The 16,889-nt window shown below is 39.8% G+C and overlaps 1 protein-coding gene across 1 annotated transcript in view; it reads left to right on the top strand.

Moving 5' to 3' along the window:
• The window catches only part of CLGN (calmegin), a 317,529-nt gene that overhangs the window by 33,252 nt on the left and 267,388 nt on the right, over nt 1–16,889 (top strand). Inside the window, exons 2-3 of the mRNA XM_069241043.1 lie at nt 4,905–5,054; nt 8,715–8,788. Coding sequence (XP_069097144.1) covers nt 4,917–5,054; nt 8,715–8,788 — 212 coding nt within the window. The 5' untranslated portion in view covers nt 4,905–4,916. The remainder of the gene's footprint in view (nt 1–4,904; nt 5,055–8,714; nt 8,789–16,889) is intronic.

Genomic DNA, 16,889 nt, shown 5'->3' with positions numbered 1-16,889 from the left:
GACTAAGCACTATACTTTAAACCTATATTGCTTAACACCGCAACCCAAACCCCCTTAGCCCTACATCATTAATACTTAACCCTATACCTTTACCCCTATATCCTTTAACCTTATAGCCTTAAAACCCATTATCCAACCCTTTAACACTATACCACAAAACCTGTTCTTCCAAATCTTAACGTTATACCCTACATCCTTAGTTCTAGACCTTTACTCCTACACCCTTAATATAAGTGCCTTATCCAATACACTTATACCTTCACCTCAATACACTTTCACCTTCAACACCTATACTCCAACCCCTTAAACCTTAACTCTATACTCCAAACCGTTAACCCGATTTCCCAAACCATTACTCAGTACCAGCACACCCCTTAATTCTGTATCATGAGCTCTTAACCCTCTATCCTTAACCACATACGCTACACCCATTACTCCATTCCCTTAACTCCTAATACATAAATGCTATGTCCCAAAACCGACACCACAAATTCTTAACCCTTTATCCTAAACCTTTTATCACTTACCTTTAATCCTATATTCTTAACCCCTATACACTATACTCCTTACCTTATTACTTCTAACTCTGTAACACTGAACACCTTCACACCTAACCCCTGAATCTCAATCCCTTGTCTCTAAACCTAAACCCTTAACCCAATACCCTATATCCTTAATGCATAACTACTAACCACACACCCTTTACCCCTCTACCCTAATTTTGTTTTAACCCTTACCTCCTTTAGCGCTTTTTGTACTTCAAACTATCTTGGAAACAAACACTTTGGGAAGTGTCCCTTTTTCAAAGTATTTATTTATACAACTAGTAATAGTGATGTGTTATTTTTAGAAGTGTTGCTTTTAAAGTGTTGAGGCAATACCTGTGGATACAGACATCACTCTCATGAGAAATTAGTTGATATCACTAAGCAAATCTCACAGCTACTTTTACAATTCTCCCCACAACCCTTGCCCCAAGGCTAATGTTTTTATCCAAATGGAGTCTTTTCTTTGTGTCAGTCTTTGACCCCTGTTTATATTCAGTCAGAGCTTCATTGTTTAAAACAGCTTTTTCTTCACTTTCACTGTCAGGAATTGTCTGTCCTTCTGTCCTTTGTGACCTGATTCCTGAGATCCTGGGCAACCAGATGCCACTGGGCTCCAACTGTGACAACTGGAGTTGAATGAGTAAATTCTTTATTATTTGGGTTTCATATAAAAACACTTACAATCAAACGGTAACCATAGAATGATCAGCAAGATAAAAAATGAATAATTCAAACATAAATACTATTAGGAAAGAAAAGCAAGGTAAAATATTCATAGTACAAAGCACTTAAGATTTATATTAAACCAAAGTTTTTTTGTCAATTTTCAGCATCTGTTTTATATTTTGCTTCACCGAAACTATGAATCTCGTACTGCCGTCAATAAATGTTTGAGTGGAATCTTTGAAACACAACAGTGTCGCCTGTGCAATTGTTCTAGTGCCTCTTTTCTAAAATGGCACAGAGATATTTCTTGTGTTCTTCCAACACAAAAGGACAAATACATAGAATATATTCTAATATTTCATCGCTGCCACTACAGACACAACAAAGGTTTGGACACTTTTCACTACGATTCCATAATCCATCAAATTGATGAATCGGAACATAAAAAATTCTACATCTTAAAATCACTCTTTTGATATGTGTATCTATATTCCAGTCCAGGTACAATTGCATTTCAGGTTGTAGCTGCCTTGCAAGTACGATGAGTTCTTGTAAGTTAAAAAAGTATCAATATTATTTAGTAAATTAGCACTGTTAATAGTTTTCTTCATTGTGAATTTTTGCTGGTGTCTGGCCATTACGGAGAGAGTGCAGATCGATAAGGTAAATTGTACTAATTTAGCATTGTAATCTGTCATTGCTTGATGGAGGATTGGGAAGCCCCAATTGTTGACCTCTTAATGATTACGCTTTATAAAGTGTGTCTTTGGATGAGAGAAAATCAAAAAATACTTTAAACAATTATTATTATTTCTAAGAATACGCAGTGAAGAAAGACCTAGTTCTAAACCTAAGTCAACAGTGAGTAGACTTTCTTCAGTTGAATAGGCTGTGAATAGTTTTGATAAACAGTTTCTCAGGTTTATGTATAACTGTCTAATTAAAATCTATGGCCCCATATAATATCAATGGAATTAACTTGGTTGTAGTTATAGTGAAAGGTGGACCAATGACACCTCCTCCATATTTCTCGGAGAAGTGTTTTACTGTGCCAGTGGCCTGCTGGCTTTTATTTATCAGATGCATAAGGTGTACGTTCCCGGAAAGTTAATTGTCACTGATAACTCATGAATAGTTGCATCATGTAACTTGAACACTATTCTTCATCTTCAATAGACCAGTTAGAATATGTGTGTTTTTTCATCCAAGGTACATGCTTTTTGTTTTACTATGGTTAGTTCTTAGGCCATTTAAGTTATTGTATTTACATAGTCTATTTAGCTGACATTGAAAACTCATCTGTGATGAGGAGAAAAACACCAAATCATCCGCACAGACTAGATGGGAGATGTGCGCCAATCCTAGACTTGGAGGAGCACCATTACTAAAGTTTAATATTTCTGGCAAATTAGAAATATAGTGTGAAAATAGAAGTGTTTGTAGTTAAATATATCCTTGGTGTAGCCCATTTTCTATCAAAGTCTTTGGAAATAGGCAATGTCCTTCTAAAAGCTTTGCTCAAACTCATATTTCCGAGAAAAGTTCTGCTAATTTGGGAAGAAGCGCTTGGTCAATTCTCCATGATAGTAACTTTGTTGTTTATCACTGGTTTCCTGTAGTCTCAGTACTATTGGACCTCCCAAACTGAATAACTGAGGGCTAGATGTACTATTGCTCTGGTTGCAATTTACGACCATTCTTTTTGCTATCATAAACGTATTTGTGAACTGACCTATGTACTAATAGGTTGGTTAACACAATAAAGTTTCGGAGTGAGTCTTAATCTGACCTACCTATTAATCATTAGTTAGGTCAAGAATTGTGAGTCAGTCCAATTGGCCACACTAACAAGGATGTTTTTTTTTAAATCAGCCCAATTCCTTTAGAGAAATGGGTCTGCTTTTATCAAAACCATTTAAAAAAAAAAAAATCAGTGAGAGTTGGTAGTGATGCCTTAGACTAATACCTGCTGCCTCCTCCCTTAAGCAAATAAGTTACCATCCCAACTTATAAGTTAATAACATTTCAGTGGTTTGTGACCAGAATTCAGGTCACAAACCTTTGATACATATGGATGCAAATTGCAATTTGGAATGAACATCCTTTCCAAATTGTGATTCTATATCGAAACAGAAACACGTTATTTAGAGTCTGCAAAACTTTACCAATTATTAAAATTGGGTTGGCACATGTGCAGAAACATTTTTGCTGTTGTACACTCGGAATCAGAGTGTTGTCAACTGCAAGGAAATAATATATCTGGCCCTGTGTGCCCCTGTTAAGCGCTTGACTCTCTCAGGGTTGTGAAGCAGAGCAGTCCATGACTTACACAAGGAGGTGACGTAGGTTTAGCCACTTACAATACTGTAGGATATTTTAGTGCCATGGAACAACTGATTGTCCATAATATGATATCAAAAATATTTCCCTTTGGAAGGAGAGTTCATACTACACAAAACACCATTCTTTCAACATTCACTCACATACTGTCCCATCTTGCTACGCAGGGTGGAAGACTGGACTTGTTGGAACTGGCCAATAATAGACGAGGAACTTGGTGTACCAGTCAATTGGCTTTTGGATACCTTAGACGGTACAGTGACTAATGATATACTAGGGAGGGTGTCATGTGTACTGTCTCCCATTGACATTATTGTTTTGTTCATAGACTGTACAGAGGTCCTTTGTGGGGCCTGTTGGATTTCCTTTATAATATTGTGGTTTTCATACTTTTAATTTTTTGTATGGGACTATTTATTAAAAATAATTTTTGATATTCCTTTATTATTACTGATCATTGGGGTATATGAGTGAATGATGAAAGAATGGTGTTTTGTGTAGAATGAACTCTCCTTCCAAGGGGAAATATTTTTGATGATATTGTGATACGGTGCCCTGTCCCCTTGGGTGGATAGGTTGTGGGGACCCTCTCTCTCCATTTTTTCAACAACTGATTCAGTGTTTCAGTTTATAAAAGAAAAGCTCATTAATGCACTTAAAATATACTACACATTAAATTACAGTAGTTCACTATTGCACATTTTTAGAACTTAGTATTGCTGGTTTCATGGTGGCCAAGAAGAAAAAGCTGTTTTTAACAAAATATATGCATACTTGAAATAAGTTATAGAATCAACAAGTAAGAAAATAAGCTTTATAAATGTGTTTCCCAGAGAATAAAATGATGTTGATAATGGTTATTGAAAGTGAGAAAATTGATCTTCTAAATGTAATCTTCTTGCAGTCAAGTCATTCCAATTTTACCATTAGATATATTATTGCACATGTTTGTGCCAGAACCTATGCCAGTGAGCAGTTTGTTCATGTCCCTTAAAATATTCACTCAGTGTGCTTTGTCATCTTTCCGATGTGAATGCTCTACATCAGGAATGGCTAAAGTAGGCCTAGGAGGGTGACCCAGATCTGATCAGAGAACAGCCATTATCTATGTAAATGAGCTCCATTTAGATTTGCTGTATGCAGATTTATTTTATGTAGTTATCCTGAAATCTGGCATGGCCTTCCTGAAACTGCCTTGGACAGCATTTCTGAACATGGTTTGTGCTTCTCTTATGATAACCATTGACACAGTGTCAGTAAACCTAGTCACCTAGTATAGGTAGAATACCTATATAATCACATGAGCTTGTAACAAAATACTGCATGACATCATCCTTTTTTATTTTGCAGCAGCCAAAGACCATGGATTTTAAGTGGAGCTGGATGTATCTGAGTGTCTCATTGCTCATCCTAGTAGTTGCAGAAATTAAGGAGGATAATGCTGAAACAGACCGTACTGATGATGCTGAAGAGGAAAGTGCTACTAACTCTATTTTACAGGTAATGATGGGGATACAACGTTGAGAGGCATAACCTGACTTTTCTTTGAAATAACAAAGAAGCTGTACAGCAGTCATATAGATGCCCAGATGTGCATATTTCTGTTTCTTTTAAGGGGTCACATGAAGCAGTGTCCTGGGGGAAGGAGAAACCAAATGTTTCCATGCCTCTTTTCTTTCAGTTCAAAGTAGGAGAACAGTGTGTGAGGAAACCATTCCAGAATCTCAAATAACAGGAACTTTTATAGTTGGCAATTCTGGGCCCAACAGGCAATTTCTTAGTCCAGGCTCAATCTCTGTCATTCTCTCATGTATCTTAATCTGTGATAATGGAAAACAGGTTTTCACAATGTTAGTTCGCAATCAATTGGGCATTTTTAAAATCCTCTGGATCTGTGATTTCCTATAATACTACACAAATGTAATTGTCTGATTTGGGGATAAATTGATTCTGTCTATAAAGTGGGCTCTCTTTAGAACTTCTGGGTTGTTCTAAGGTATTCATCATATGGACTTCAGAGAATTACTTATCAAGATTTATCAAACACCTTTCCAATGCCATTACCAATCTTTTCATATCAGCCAACTCTTCGTTGACCCAGATTTTGATGGCCATCTCGACTATTCCTATTTTTTTTTTTGCTTTGTATGGAGCCACAACGTCATAGGTTCTAGGAATACATTTTGTGAAGGAGAGATTCCACAAGAGCATATGTGTCAGTTTCAAAATGCCAAAAGAGGTGAAGGCTTTGCAGGACCTGGTTGGGGAGGCATTCCTTTGGTAACTTTATAGGTTTGTTGAAGGCAAGTGAACGGTTTTCAGTTTGCATACTTACAATCTGCTTTCATATTTGAATGAGACTATACAGCAACCCATCAAGGAATAGGGTTTTGCATATATATGCAGTGCCATATAATATTTGCACTGCATATGTCTCAAGTGAAAACAAGATGCTGTGTGCTTGTCCTGCCATATGTGTATGTGTGGGGAAAGTGACCAGTTGGGAGATTAGGGAATTTAAATTTGAAAGGGTATTCATGTATTTTCGTGGACAATCTACCCCCAGATTGAAATTAACCTGGAACAGGGTTCTAAGTTGCCAATGACAGATCCTGGTTAATGATGAAAATGAAAATTAAATGAGGATTTGGGCATAAGCATTTCTACACTATGTGATTGAAGAATTATAGTTTGAGCCCAAGTCTATAGTACATAGTAGAAATTCATGGTGGGTTTGTGCCAAACCACTGCCTCTGATTCTTTGTAAGGAATTTAACATTTGTAGGAAGCAAGCCGTAAACATAGCAGGAGCTCCGTGTCACCCCCAGAAGAACAGACCATTTCTCCTGTTCCAAATTCTGAGTTCCTGGAGAATGTTTGTCTGCTGAGTAAACATTTATCAAGGCCGATCTTGTAAGATTCAAACTTTGGTTTTACTGGCAGTTGTGTGACGTCAGCAGGAGCTCCGTGTCACCCCCAGGAGAACAGACCATTTCTCCAGTTCAAAATTCTGAGTTCCTGGAGAATGTTTGTCTGCTGAGTAAACATTTATCAAGGCCGATCTTGTAAGATTCAAACTTTGGTTTTACTGGCAGTTGTGTGACGTCAGATTTTTGTGGCTAAATCTGACCACAGAATTCTGCAACACTGGGACTTAGGATAGGAGTGTATGAGTTGGGACTTTGGAATTAACCTGAATTACTTTGAATGCCAAATTAAGTTCAAAATCGATTATGGATTTAAGTAGCTCAATTGCATGAGCAAGAATATCCATTACACCCAGATGACTGTTGGTGAGTAGCATAGACCTACAAGATGAATGTTGGAATGGTGGTGTGAAAGGTCTGAATAGTTCTGAGATGCTCACGTCCCAAGATTTAATATCATGGGTATAAAAATGCAAGTCAGATCTCTGTTATCGATTTCTATTGAGGTAATAATGCTACACAATCAAGCATTCAATGTCTTTGACCAGGGTGGATTTCTTAATTGACGATCTGAATTTATTTAACAAATGTTACATGGGTAGACATTTTCCTAAGATCTGATCCTTGCCCAATTCTGGGCCTTGATTTTGTAATTAGGAAGCTTCTAATTGCTGGGGAGGAAGTGTTAGAGACCCTTAAGAAGAAATACTTTCCTTCCACACTTCTTCCAAAGTTAAGAAGACACTGGGGAAATTGCTGGGCCATCAAGGGCCAACGGAAATTTATCTAGGCTATTTTAATAAAATTCATTCTTAAGCATATGGGGCTGGCAGAATGCTTTACAACAGGAGACAAATAATAAGGCATACCCCATATAGAAAGAGCAGGAAGTTTACAAGAACTTAAATAGCATATGATAATTCATTATGATAATAATGGAGCTAGAAAATGTATTTCAGGGAGGTACTCATAACAGTGAAGATCAGTCCTGTTAACATCAGCTAGCATATATGTGTAGAGCTGGTGTAAGTACTCATGGCCTGATTCTCAAAGGTAAATTTAGACCAAAATTCTAAGTTTAGACCAAAAATCTAAATGTACTACTTTTTGGTATTCACAAAGGGACTTACGGGTAGTATCTTAAAGACTGCGGAGAGATTTTACCCCAAGTGCGGAACCTCTGCAGTCATAAAGATAATACTTGTAAATTACTTTGTGAATAGAAGGTAGTTCTATAGTTCACATTTGAATTCCCTCAGAGTGGTAACAAGTCACATGTTGACTAGCAAGGAATTTCAGATCGTATGGGCATTCACGCACAAGGAACAATTCATGGTGCTTTTTTTCTTGAATGTCAGGTATTCAACACAAAGAAGCACTTTGCTTATAGGTGATGTGTTCCTTCGAGAAATATTGATTTTGTTTCTAAGTCATAAAGGAGTTCCATGTGGCTTCTTTACTGGCTTTACCTCATCTTTAAATTATATTAAAGCCCCAACACCCTTGTTCCTCTCTCCAGTCCTCTTTGCATCATTTATCACCCATGTCCTCTCTTTTGTATGCCCTTCTCCTCTCTCATTTGCAGTGGGCCAGTCTTAGTACCCTGTCCTGTATGTCTCTCTTTTGTTCCAGTTCTCCATTGTGCTGCCTTCTGTTTACTGCCTCAGACTCTCTTACCAGGCGTGCCGTTTTTCCTTCTCCATCATCCTTCCAGTTCCCTTCTACCTTTAGATGCTCTCTTGTCCAATAAGGACACCACTTCCATTTCTGCCCCATCAAGTGTTCGTCTCCCTTTTCCATGCCAAAGTGTGACCTCTCTCTTGCAATCTTTCTTATTGTGTCTAATTTTTTCCTGGTAATACCTCTCCAATCCCCTTTCGTTAGTGTGTCTGCTCCTCAGTAGAGTCTCTTTTCTTTTTGGTCCGCCTCCCCTGTTTTCCAATATACATCTGCCCACCCCCAGAAGGACTCAGTTAAGAAAGGAGTGAGGCAATATGGCTGTAAGTATTGACATCCAAGTAGTGGGCTCAAAGTCATACTTTGTATTTGTCCAAGTTGATGAATCAGCTTCCTGGATACAGAACATTGCAAAATTCCAGAAGTAGTTGACTAGTTCATATTATTACCATAGACCTTTTGACACAATAGCCATATCACATGCCCGTGCATCGTTTTAGTGAGAACCACGTTAACTATGTTAAGTGAAATCATTTGTATTTTCAATTATTTCTAGGTCCCATATCAGATGCCACAGCCCATTGGTGAAGTATATTTTTCAGAAACATTTGATGATGGGACAATGAATGGGTAAGTGTCAGTAACACATTGGTAAAAAAAATCGGTCTGATTGATTTAATTTGTCAATTTTCAATTTGTACACCTACTAAAGGACGTACACTTCTATTTTCTTATACAAAAACTGCAGTCTATAGAATGGACTTTGTAGTTTATTGATGTATGCATTTGATTCAAACAATACAAATGCATATGGTTTCTCATCAAATCATTATTTGTTTTAAAGCAAATCACACAACAAATGCAGACTATACGAATTCATAAGAACAAAAGAATGGTGTAAACGTTGATAAAAGTGAGGAAACCACTCTCCCCAAATTACCTCCCCTAGTGAAATGATTAAACATTCAAGATAAAAAAGCAAAGGTGCAAATACATTTATCTATCTCAAGATGAAATGCTTATTTTGTTACACAAACCCCATTAGCCACTACTGTGTACAGTGCTGAATCAAACTCTTCTGTACTTTCCATGCCCTTATGATGTGTTTTGCCACCAATAATGTTACAAACAGGCCAAGATATGGGAACAGTATCAGCAGGGTACTCACCATTTTCTAAACTGCTTGTTGCATAGTAGAGGAAATTGCCTAAGCCATCTCACTGCTTGTTGCATAGAAGAGGACATTGCCTGAGCCATCTCAGTTGCCCCTGTAAATGGAGAAACCAGCAGTGGATGGAATACTGGCAGTTTGAAGATGATCCCTTTTCTGCCGGACAGCCACTAGGATAACTATCCCAACTGGCTTCTTGTAAATACCTTTCTTAATGAAGGTATAGGAATATCAAGTAGATCAAAGTAATCGTATCATGGTGTAAATATAATTAGAAAGTATCAATGGGCTGACTGATTATATCTGTACATCATGAATGCCTCCTTGATTTATTTTCATTCAAATTTCTTCTCACCACATGATGTCCTAAGTAGAATACAATTCCAAGGAACGACCATATGACAACCAATGCACTTTACTTGGATTATCTGTATCACACAGGCCCCAAAGTGACTCTCGTAAAACTGCACAATTGGAGTTTCCCTCAACCTTAACCACCAAAGAAGGGACTTTATGACAATTGATACTCAATTTGGCCAATTGGAAAGCTCCTGTAGGGGCTATGGGCAGCGGAAATTGCATTTGACTGGTAAACTTCGGTTGTTTCCTTTACCACTGTCTTTTCTGCCAAATACTCAGAGGGAACCAGTAACTCATGTCTTATTAAAATAATGACTATTTCTAAAACAATTCTGACGTGCTTACGTGATAAGACACGCTCCATCACACCTGTGTAGTTGGTCTAGGCTTATACAGTTACGTTGAGGGTTTGGAGCTGTGAGCAACCGAATTTTGTTGAGCCCCACACAGATGCCGCTGAGGAGCTTGCTCTGCTCTTCCAGACTGCTTTGGTTTTTACTCACAAGACATATACCATAAGAGCTACGGGTATCTCTGGCAATTTTAACATTGTTTTCAATATCTGTGGCATGAATATTCACAAAGACGTGCTTCAGCTCAGAATTTAACAGCCTATAACAATTGAAGTCCGCATGGTGCATGGTGGCTAGAGTCTGAAAATACAACTACACAGGGCAATAGGTGTGTGCATGACTAGCTAATCTTCAAAGGCCCCTGCATCACCTTATTTCCCCCTAAACAAAGTGACTGATTTAAGGCACAATATTTCAATTTGCCTTACAGAACCCTCCCTAATACATAATTGTAGCACCCATGAATGTATAGGGACCACTCAAATATATGTTACACGTGCCCTTCCATATAATTATATAAATTCTGATGTTATCCTGTTTAGTAGTGCAGAAAGTATGACTGAGTATTACCTGGTTTATGAACAGTGTTTGGCATTCTGACTTAACAAAACGTGGGTATCTCTACTGTCATAACATTGTTTTTCCAGCGGGTCACAGTGACTCCGATAGGTGGTTCTGCTGTGACATATGTACAGCTGTCTGTTGTCAATGCTGCTTTTTATGGGCGAGCGCAAAGCGCTCCGTCCATAAATTAATCTCTCTTTGGGCTTCAAACCACACCCAGTTCACGTCAGTCTCTTTCATTGGTTCCTGGGCTTGCTCTTTAAAATCTGCTTGCTTTCATTTGTGAAAGGCATGCATAGATCATGCCTTTTCCGGTGTTTAGCCCGCCTACACAGCACCGGTAAACGATTGCGATCCCGCTGGGGTTTACATAGCGCGATCACGCTCCGTTTTTTCATTTTCAATTTCAGCGCAATCGTGTCGCATTTTACATAGCGCGATCGCTCAGTGTTTTTTTTTCTTTAAATTTGTGTGGCAAGAAAAGTTAGGAGTTTACAACGCAAATAACTCCAACTCGAGTAAATGCGAGCCCCGTTGCATTGAAAATGCTTGTTGTATCTAGTGACCAGTTTTCACAGAGGCACATGCTTCATTTGGTGTAGTGGAGAAATAATGCTTCTGTGCTCAGTGACAGAATCCTATGTATTGAAACATTACACTAAGTCCATTTCAGATCTAGCTGTAGTACCTATGACGTTTATGGAGTGTTTCAAAGGTATTGCTAGAAAATAGACTGATGATCTGGATTTCTACATACATTTTTAGGAGATCGAGTGGGCATGTAAACCTCATTATTTGGAGTAATATAGCAGTTTCTGGGACGACGTAGCCGCGTAGGAGCTCCCGTCATGCTCCGCGGCTGAACACCGGCTCGGAAGGACGCGCGCTTGCAGGCAAACGCGTTTATGCCCGCGCCGTGCTATTGAAACACGGAAAAGATAGTTTGGATTCCTCTCCCCCCTGCTGTTCACTGCTTGCCGTTTTTTTAGCCATTTTTTTGAGAAATTTCCCTCAGGTTCTTCTGGCTGTCAGGGGAATCCGTTTGCAGTCCCAAAGAGGTCTGAGACTGCATGGTCAGAGTTTTGTTTTTCAGGAGAGGAGGACTGGAAACGGAGGTGAGGTGGGGGGTTATGGAGGGCATTACCTTTTTCCACTGAGGGAAGTTTTCCCTCTCTTTCTTAAACTGGACATAATAAGTTACTTTGCTGTGGGCAGTGTCTGGTGTTGGTGCAGTTATTTTTTGTACATTTGTTTGCACATTTAAACGTTCTGACTGTTGGAAAGTGGCTGGTTAAAAGGACACTGCACCCCTGCGTATTTTCTTCTTTTTTTTTTTTGCGCAAATTGACGCGAGGCTAGTTTTCTTTTTTTTTCAAAAGCCTGCTGCACTGGTGGGGAGAGGAAGGGGGCTGCAGGGCACTTGTAAGAGCAAGGAGCAGCGCTGTATAATGCCCCGATCTCCGCACTATCTTCAGGGAAAAGGACGCCCTGCTTCTAGGGCTCCTAAAGTGGCCCGCACTGTTAAAACAAAGCGCCTAGCCACATCCGACAATCACCTGGATATGGACTTGTCTTCAAATACCGCCCCGCCACCAACTGTCGTTTTAGCTTCTAGCGACACTTCTCCTCACAGCTTACCCCCCTCTATGACTAGCTCGCAAAATGCTGGTTCTGACTCTCCACTGGCAGAGGCTAGGAGCTTGGACTTGGACTTAGATTTAAATTCACAATCAATGAATAAGGATAGCCCACCTCTGAACCAATCAGCCTTGAGCTGTAGCGCCGAAGATACTTACAGCCGGGCTCTGGATATGGGCGCAAGCTCCAAAATGCTCTATCCTCTTTTCTCTGGACTTGTGAAGGGCCAAAAGGGCGATGCTCCCGCATTGACTGCTAACTCTGCCTCTGCCTCTGCTCCTCAAGCAAACAGCTCTCTACTTGATCTCTCTCACGAGTCCTGCGAGTCAGTTTCTGCATCAGGGATAAGCACTACAGTTAGGCCCCCCCAAACCCCTCTATTAATGGACCTCCTGAATCGGTCCAGGATCAGCTGAACTCTCAAATGGGCTTGTTCTCTCATGCACCTAGAGGCAAGGCAAGCTCCGATATTCTTTCGGAAAATCTGCTCCTTCAGATCTTGTCTGAGCTAAAAGCCTTGAAAATCTCACAAAACGAGGCAAATCAGAGGACGGAATCACAACTGAATTTAATTTCGAGTAATATACAGCAACTTAACTCACGCATCAAGGAGATTGAACAGCGAGTATCCGACCTGCAGGATGCTCGCGTCTCTGAGAAACCATCAGTGGCAAAATGTCAAGCTGATTTGTTAGTCTTACAGATCCAGCTAGATGATGCTGAGAATCACTCACGCATATCAAACTTGAGATTTACAGGAATCCTTCAAGTGCGTGAAAACGAACAGACTGTCACAAACGTAGTCACGGACCTTATTTTGCAGCATATTCTCACTGAACCAGGCGATAAACATTTGGATCTTACGATCATGCGGGACCATCGGGTTCCCACAGTACAGTCACCCCAAGCAAAGTATCCTCGAATTATCCTCATTAATTTTGGTGACTTTCGGGTCAAGGAACGCATTCTTCAACAAGCAACTAAGAGTAAAATACATCAGGTTCCTGGCGATTTCGCCTTTAAACATTTTTCAGATATGTCTGTGGTGGCTGCAGATCGAAGGAGAGAATTGAAAGGGATGATTCAGGCTTTCCAAAAAGCCGGTGCTCCGGCAGGACTTGTACAACAATCTAAACTTAAAGTGTTTTTTCAGGGACATTCTAATTCAATTCATACAGATGATGCTGCTAAGACTTTGTTGCATTCAATTCAGAAGCAGTCGGGGCAGAGGGTAGGAGGGAAGGGGGAAAAAATATGATTAGGAGAGGGGGGGGGAAAGGAGGATGGACCTGGCACTGGGAGGGGAATTGCTCCTTCAGAAAGATGGATTTCATAGAGTGTAAATCAAATGCGTCTTTATGGTACTTACGCTCCAGTACTTTCTGAGTCTATGGTGTAGGGCGCCATGTCAAGGCACCCGGTTAAAGAAGGGTGGGGTTTGGGGGTGGGGGGTGGCCCCGGATTGCTCAGGCGGGAGGACCCCAGGCTCTGGCCACCCAAGAGTGGGGGTGTGGGTTGGGGTTGGGTGTCGGGAGGGTTGTTAAGGGGTGCAGGATCCTGGTTTTCCACACTAAATAGTAGCTATGTGTATTTCAGAATGGATAAGGTTATAGAGGGGGTGATATTAATTGGACCAGGTTTAGATCATTTATTTCCTTGGCGATTTTCTTTGAGAACTCGATGACAAGGTTGAATCTTTCATTAAGAATAGTTTACTGGAATGTCAACGGGTTAAATAATCGGAGGAAAAGGTCTGTAATCGAAGAAAGGGTAGCTGCTCTAAATCCCTCGGTTATTCTTTTACAGGAAACTCATATCCCAGTTAAAAAAATTGCATGCTTCCATATGTTTAAAGAAATGGCCAATTTCAAGGTGGTTGCTGCAGCCTCAGCAGCCCATAGCGGCGGCACGGTCTTTCTAACTAGAGGTCTCAATGCACGGCCGCTTGACTTTCCTTGCGATCCCGATAGTCGATGATGTTGGGTGCATGGTTTAATTGCCAAAGAAAGATTTGTTAGATGATCCAGGTCCCTATGTAGGATTGTTCCAGTCCCTTTTGCAATTATCAGGTAAAATTATTATTGGAGGAGATTTAAACTTTCTTCAGGATCCAATTTTGGATACCACTGTTAGGGACAGGAAACAACATAAACCTAGAGTTGCCAAAATCTTTAAAGACTATGTCAAAGTGTTGATGCTTTGTGATCCTTGGAGAATGAATGCCCCCCATGAGAGAAAGTATACGTGTATCTCAACCCGGTTCAAAAGCACCTCTTGCATAGATTTTTTTTCTGATATCTAAAACATTGCGCTTTAAGGCTCAGTCGGTGCGGCACTCTGGCTTATCTGACCATGTCTCCCTGGTGCTAGAAGTGTCTCTTTATTCAGAAGTCCCCATGTTTCAGACTACAAGGTGGGTCTTTAAACAGCAGCTTCTTCAAGATGAAGGATGGGTGCAGATTTCTAAGAATGAAATTAGTGAGTTTTTCAAACGTAATCAGGGATCTTCAACTCCGGCTATAATTTGTGATACGTTTAAGGCCTTCTTCAGGGGCTTGATAATCGCCAAGGAGGCAGCAGACAAATCTTCTCAGAGACAACAAAACAGGGCTCTGGAAGAGGCAGTGCAAAGGTGTTTAATTGCTCATCTACATGCTCCTTCGGAAAACAATAGACAGTCTTTTGAATTAGCTAACAAGGCACTGTCCGACATTTTTCTTAAGAAGGTTGATATAGGATATCAGACTTATAAACAAAAGGTATATGAGGACAGTAATTTCACAGGCACATTTTTGGCATGGCAGGCTAGGGATCGAATTGCTGGTAATATCATACATGCCCTGAGATGCCCTATCACTGGGGTTAGACACACTGACCCCAGAGCTGTGGATGAAATTATGCTAGAGCATTATAGGCGAATTTACAGCCATGCTCCGGATATTGACCCTAGGTCTATTAAGGAATTTTTGGGGAAACTGGATATTCCTAGTCTTACAGAAGAGGACAGAGGTGCTCTAATACAGCAGTTTACGAAGTGAGAACTCCTTAAGGTTGTCAAGAACCTCCCTATGGGGAAGGCTTGTGGACCTCATGGCTTTCCAGCTGAATTTTATAAAGCTTTCATTAAGACATTCAGTGATGATTTTCTCTCTTTAATTAATGGCCTACTTAGGGGCGAACAGATTCCCAATTCTTGGCACTCAGGGAACGTGGTTAGTTTTCCCAAATAGAATAAGGACAGGGAAGATCCTAATGCTTATCGTCCAATCTCTTTGCTAAATACAGATTATAAAATTATTATGAAACTTTTGGCTAATAGGCTGAATGGGGTTGTCAATAAACTGGTGCATCCTGATCAAAACGGGTTCATAGCTGGTCGGCAACTTGCAACTAAAACGCATTTTTTGGCTGAGGCTATTGACTATTTCGCCTCTAATGAGATCTCTGCCATCCTTCTTTTATTAGCTGCGGAAAAAACATTTGATTTGGTTGTATGGGAAACACTCTTCGCAGTATTGGCTAGCTATAAGGTGCCCTCTCAAGTCTCAGCACTAATTCAAAGGTTGTATTCAAACTCTGAAGCTAATATTATTATTAATTCCGTGTGTGTTGGTCAACTTCAAGTACAACGAGGGACTCGGCAGGGTTGCCCTTAATCTCCTATACTTTTTGCTCTTTTCATTGAGCCTTTAGCCATTAAAATTAGACAAAATAGTAAGATTCAACCTCCTTTAAAATCAATGGGAAAGATTAAACTCTAGGCTGATGAGATTATTATGTTTTTGGATGAAGAACGTACTTCGCAGGAAGTGGCTTTCAGTGTTTTTGCCGAATTTTAGCAAATTGGTGGCTACAAGATTAATATGAGTAAGACCGATATTATTCTGTGTGGCACCTCTTCTATTAAACTGCTCCCCAAATTAAGACATTGTGTGAATACTAGGCCAAAGTGATACCTTGGGATTTATTTTTCAGCCGATATAGGAGACCTGTATGACCTTAATTACGCCCGCTGCTCCCAAACTCAGGCTTTGCTTGCCCGATGGGGGTCTCTCCCCTTTTCTATACTAGTTTGAATTGCATTGATCAAAATGTCAGTTTTACCATTATTTAATTTTCTGTTCTCGGCCATCCCGTGTGTTTTAACACAAAACTTTTTAAAAAAACTGGAGTCTATGTTTTGTCCTTTTATTTGGCAAAATCAGAAGGCTCGAGCCGCATTAAGCACATTATATGTGGATAAAGAAAAAGGGGGGTAGCTTTGCCCAATTTTAAAAATTATTACTTTGCCTTTTTTGCGCATTATCTCACTAGATTTAAAGCAGAACAATCTGTAGATTCTACATTCCCTAATGACTTTCGTGAGTTAATATGTAGGGAGCACGATATTCGGAATTCTGCACTTTTGGAGAAATCTCCCAAAAAAGTTTGCTATAAGATTCTTAAATGGCTCTTTAAGAGAAAGTCAGATTTTTTGAGAAAATATTCAATTCATATCTGCATTTCAACACCCCCTTACACAGTTCATGTTACGCTCTGGTGCTCAGCTCAATGCAGACTTAGTAAGGAGGTGGAGGCATACAGGATTTAGTAAAATCGGGGATTTTCGCATCACTGACAACAGGGAAACTCCCTTAAACATCCA

This window comes from Pleurodeles waltl, chromosome 1_2 (assembly GCF_031143425.1).
Source record: "Pleurodeles waltl isolate 20211129_DDA chromosome 1_2, aPleWal1.hap1.20221129, whole genome shotgun sequence".
NCBI classification, from domain to species: Eukaryota; Metazoa; Chordata; class Amphibia; order Caudata; family Salamandridae; genus Pleurodeles; species Pleurodeles waltl.
This window is presented reverse-complemented; position numbering and strand designations above follow the sequence as displayed.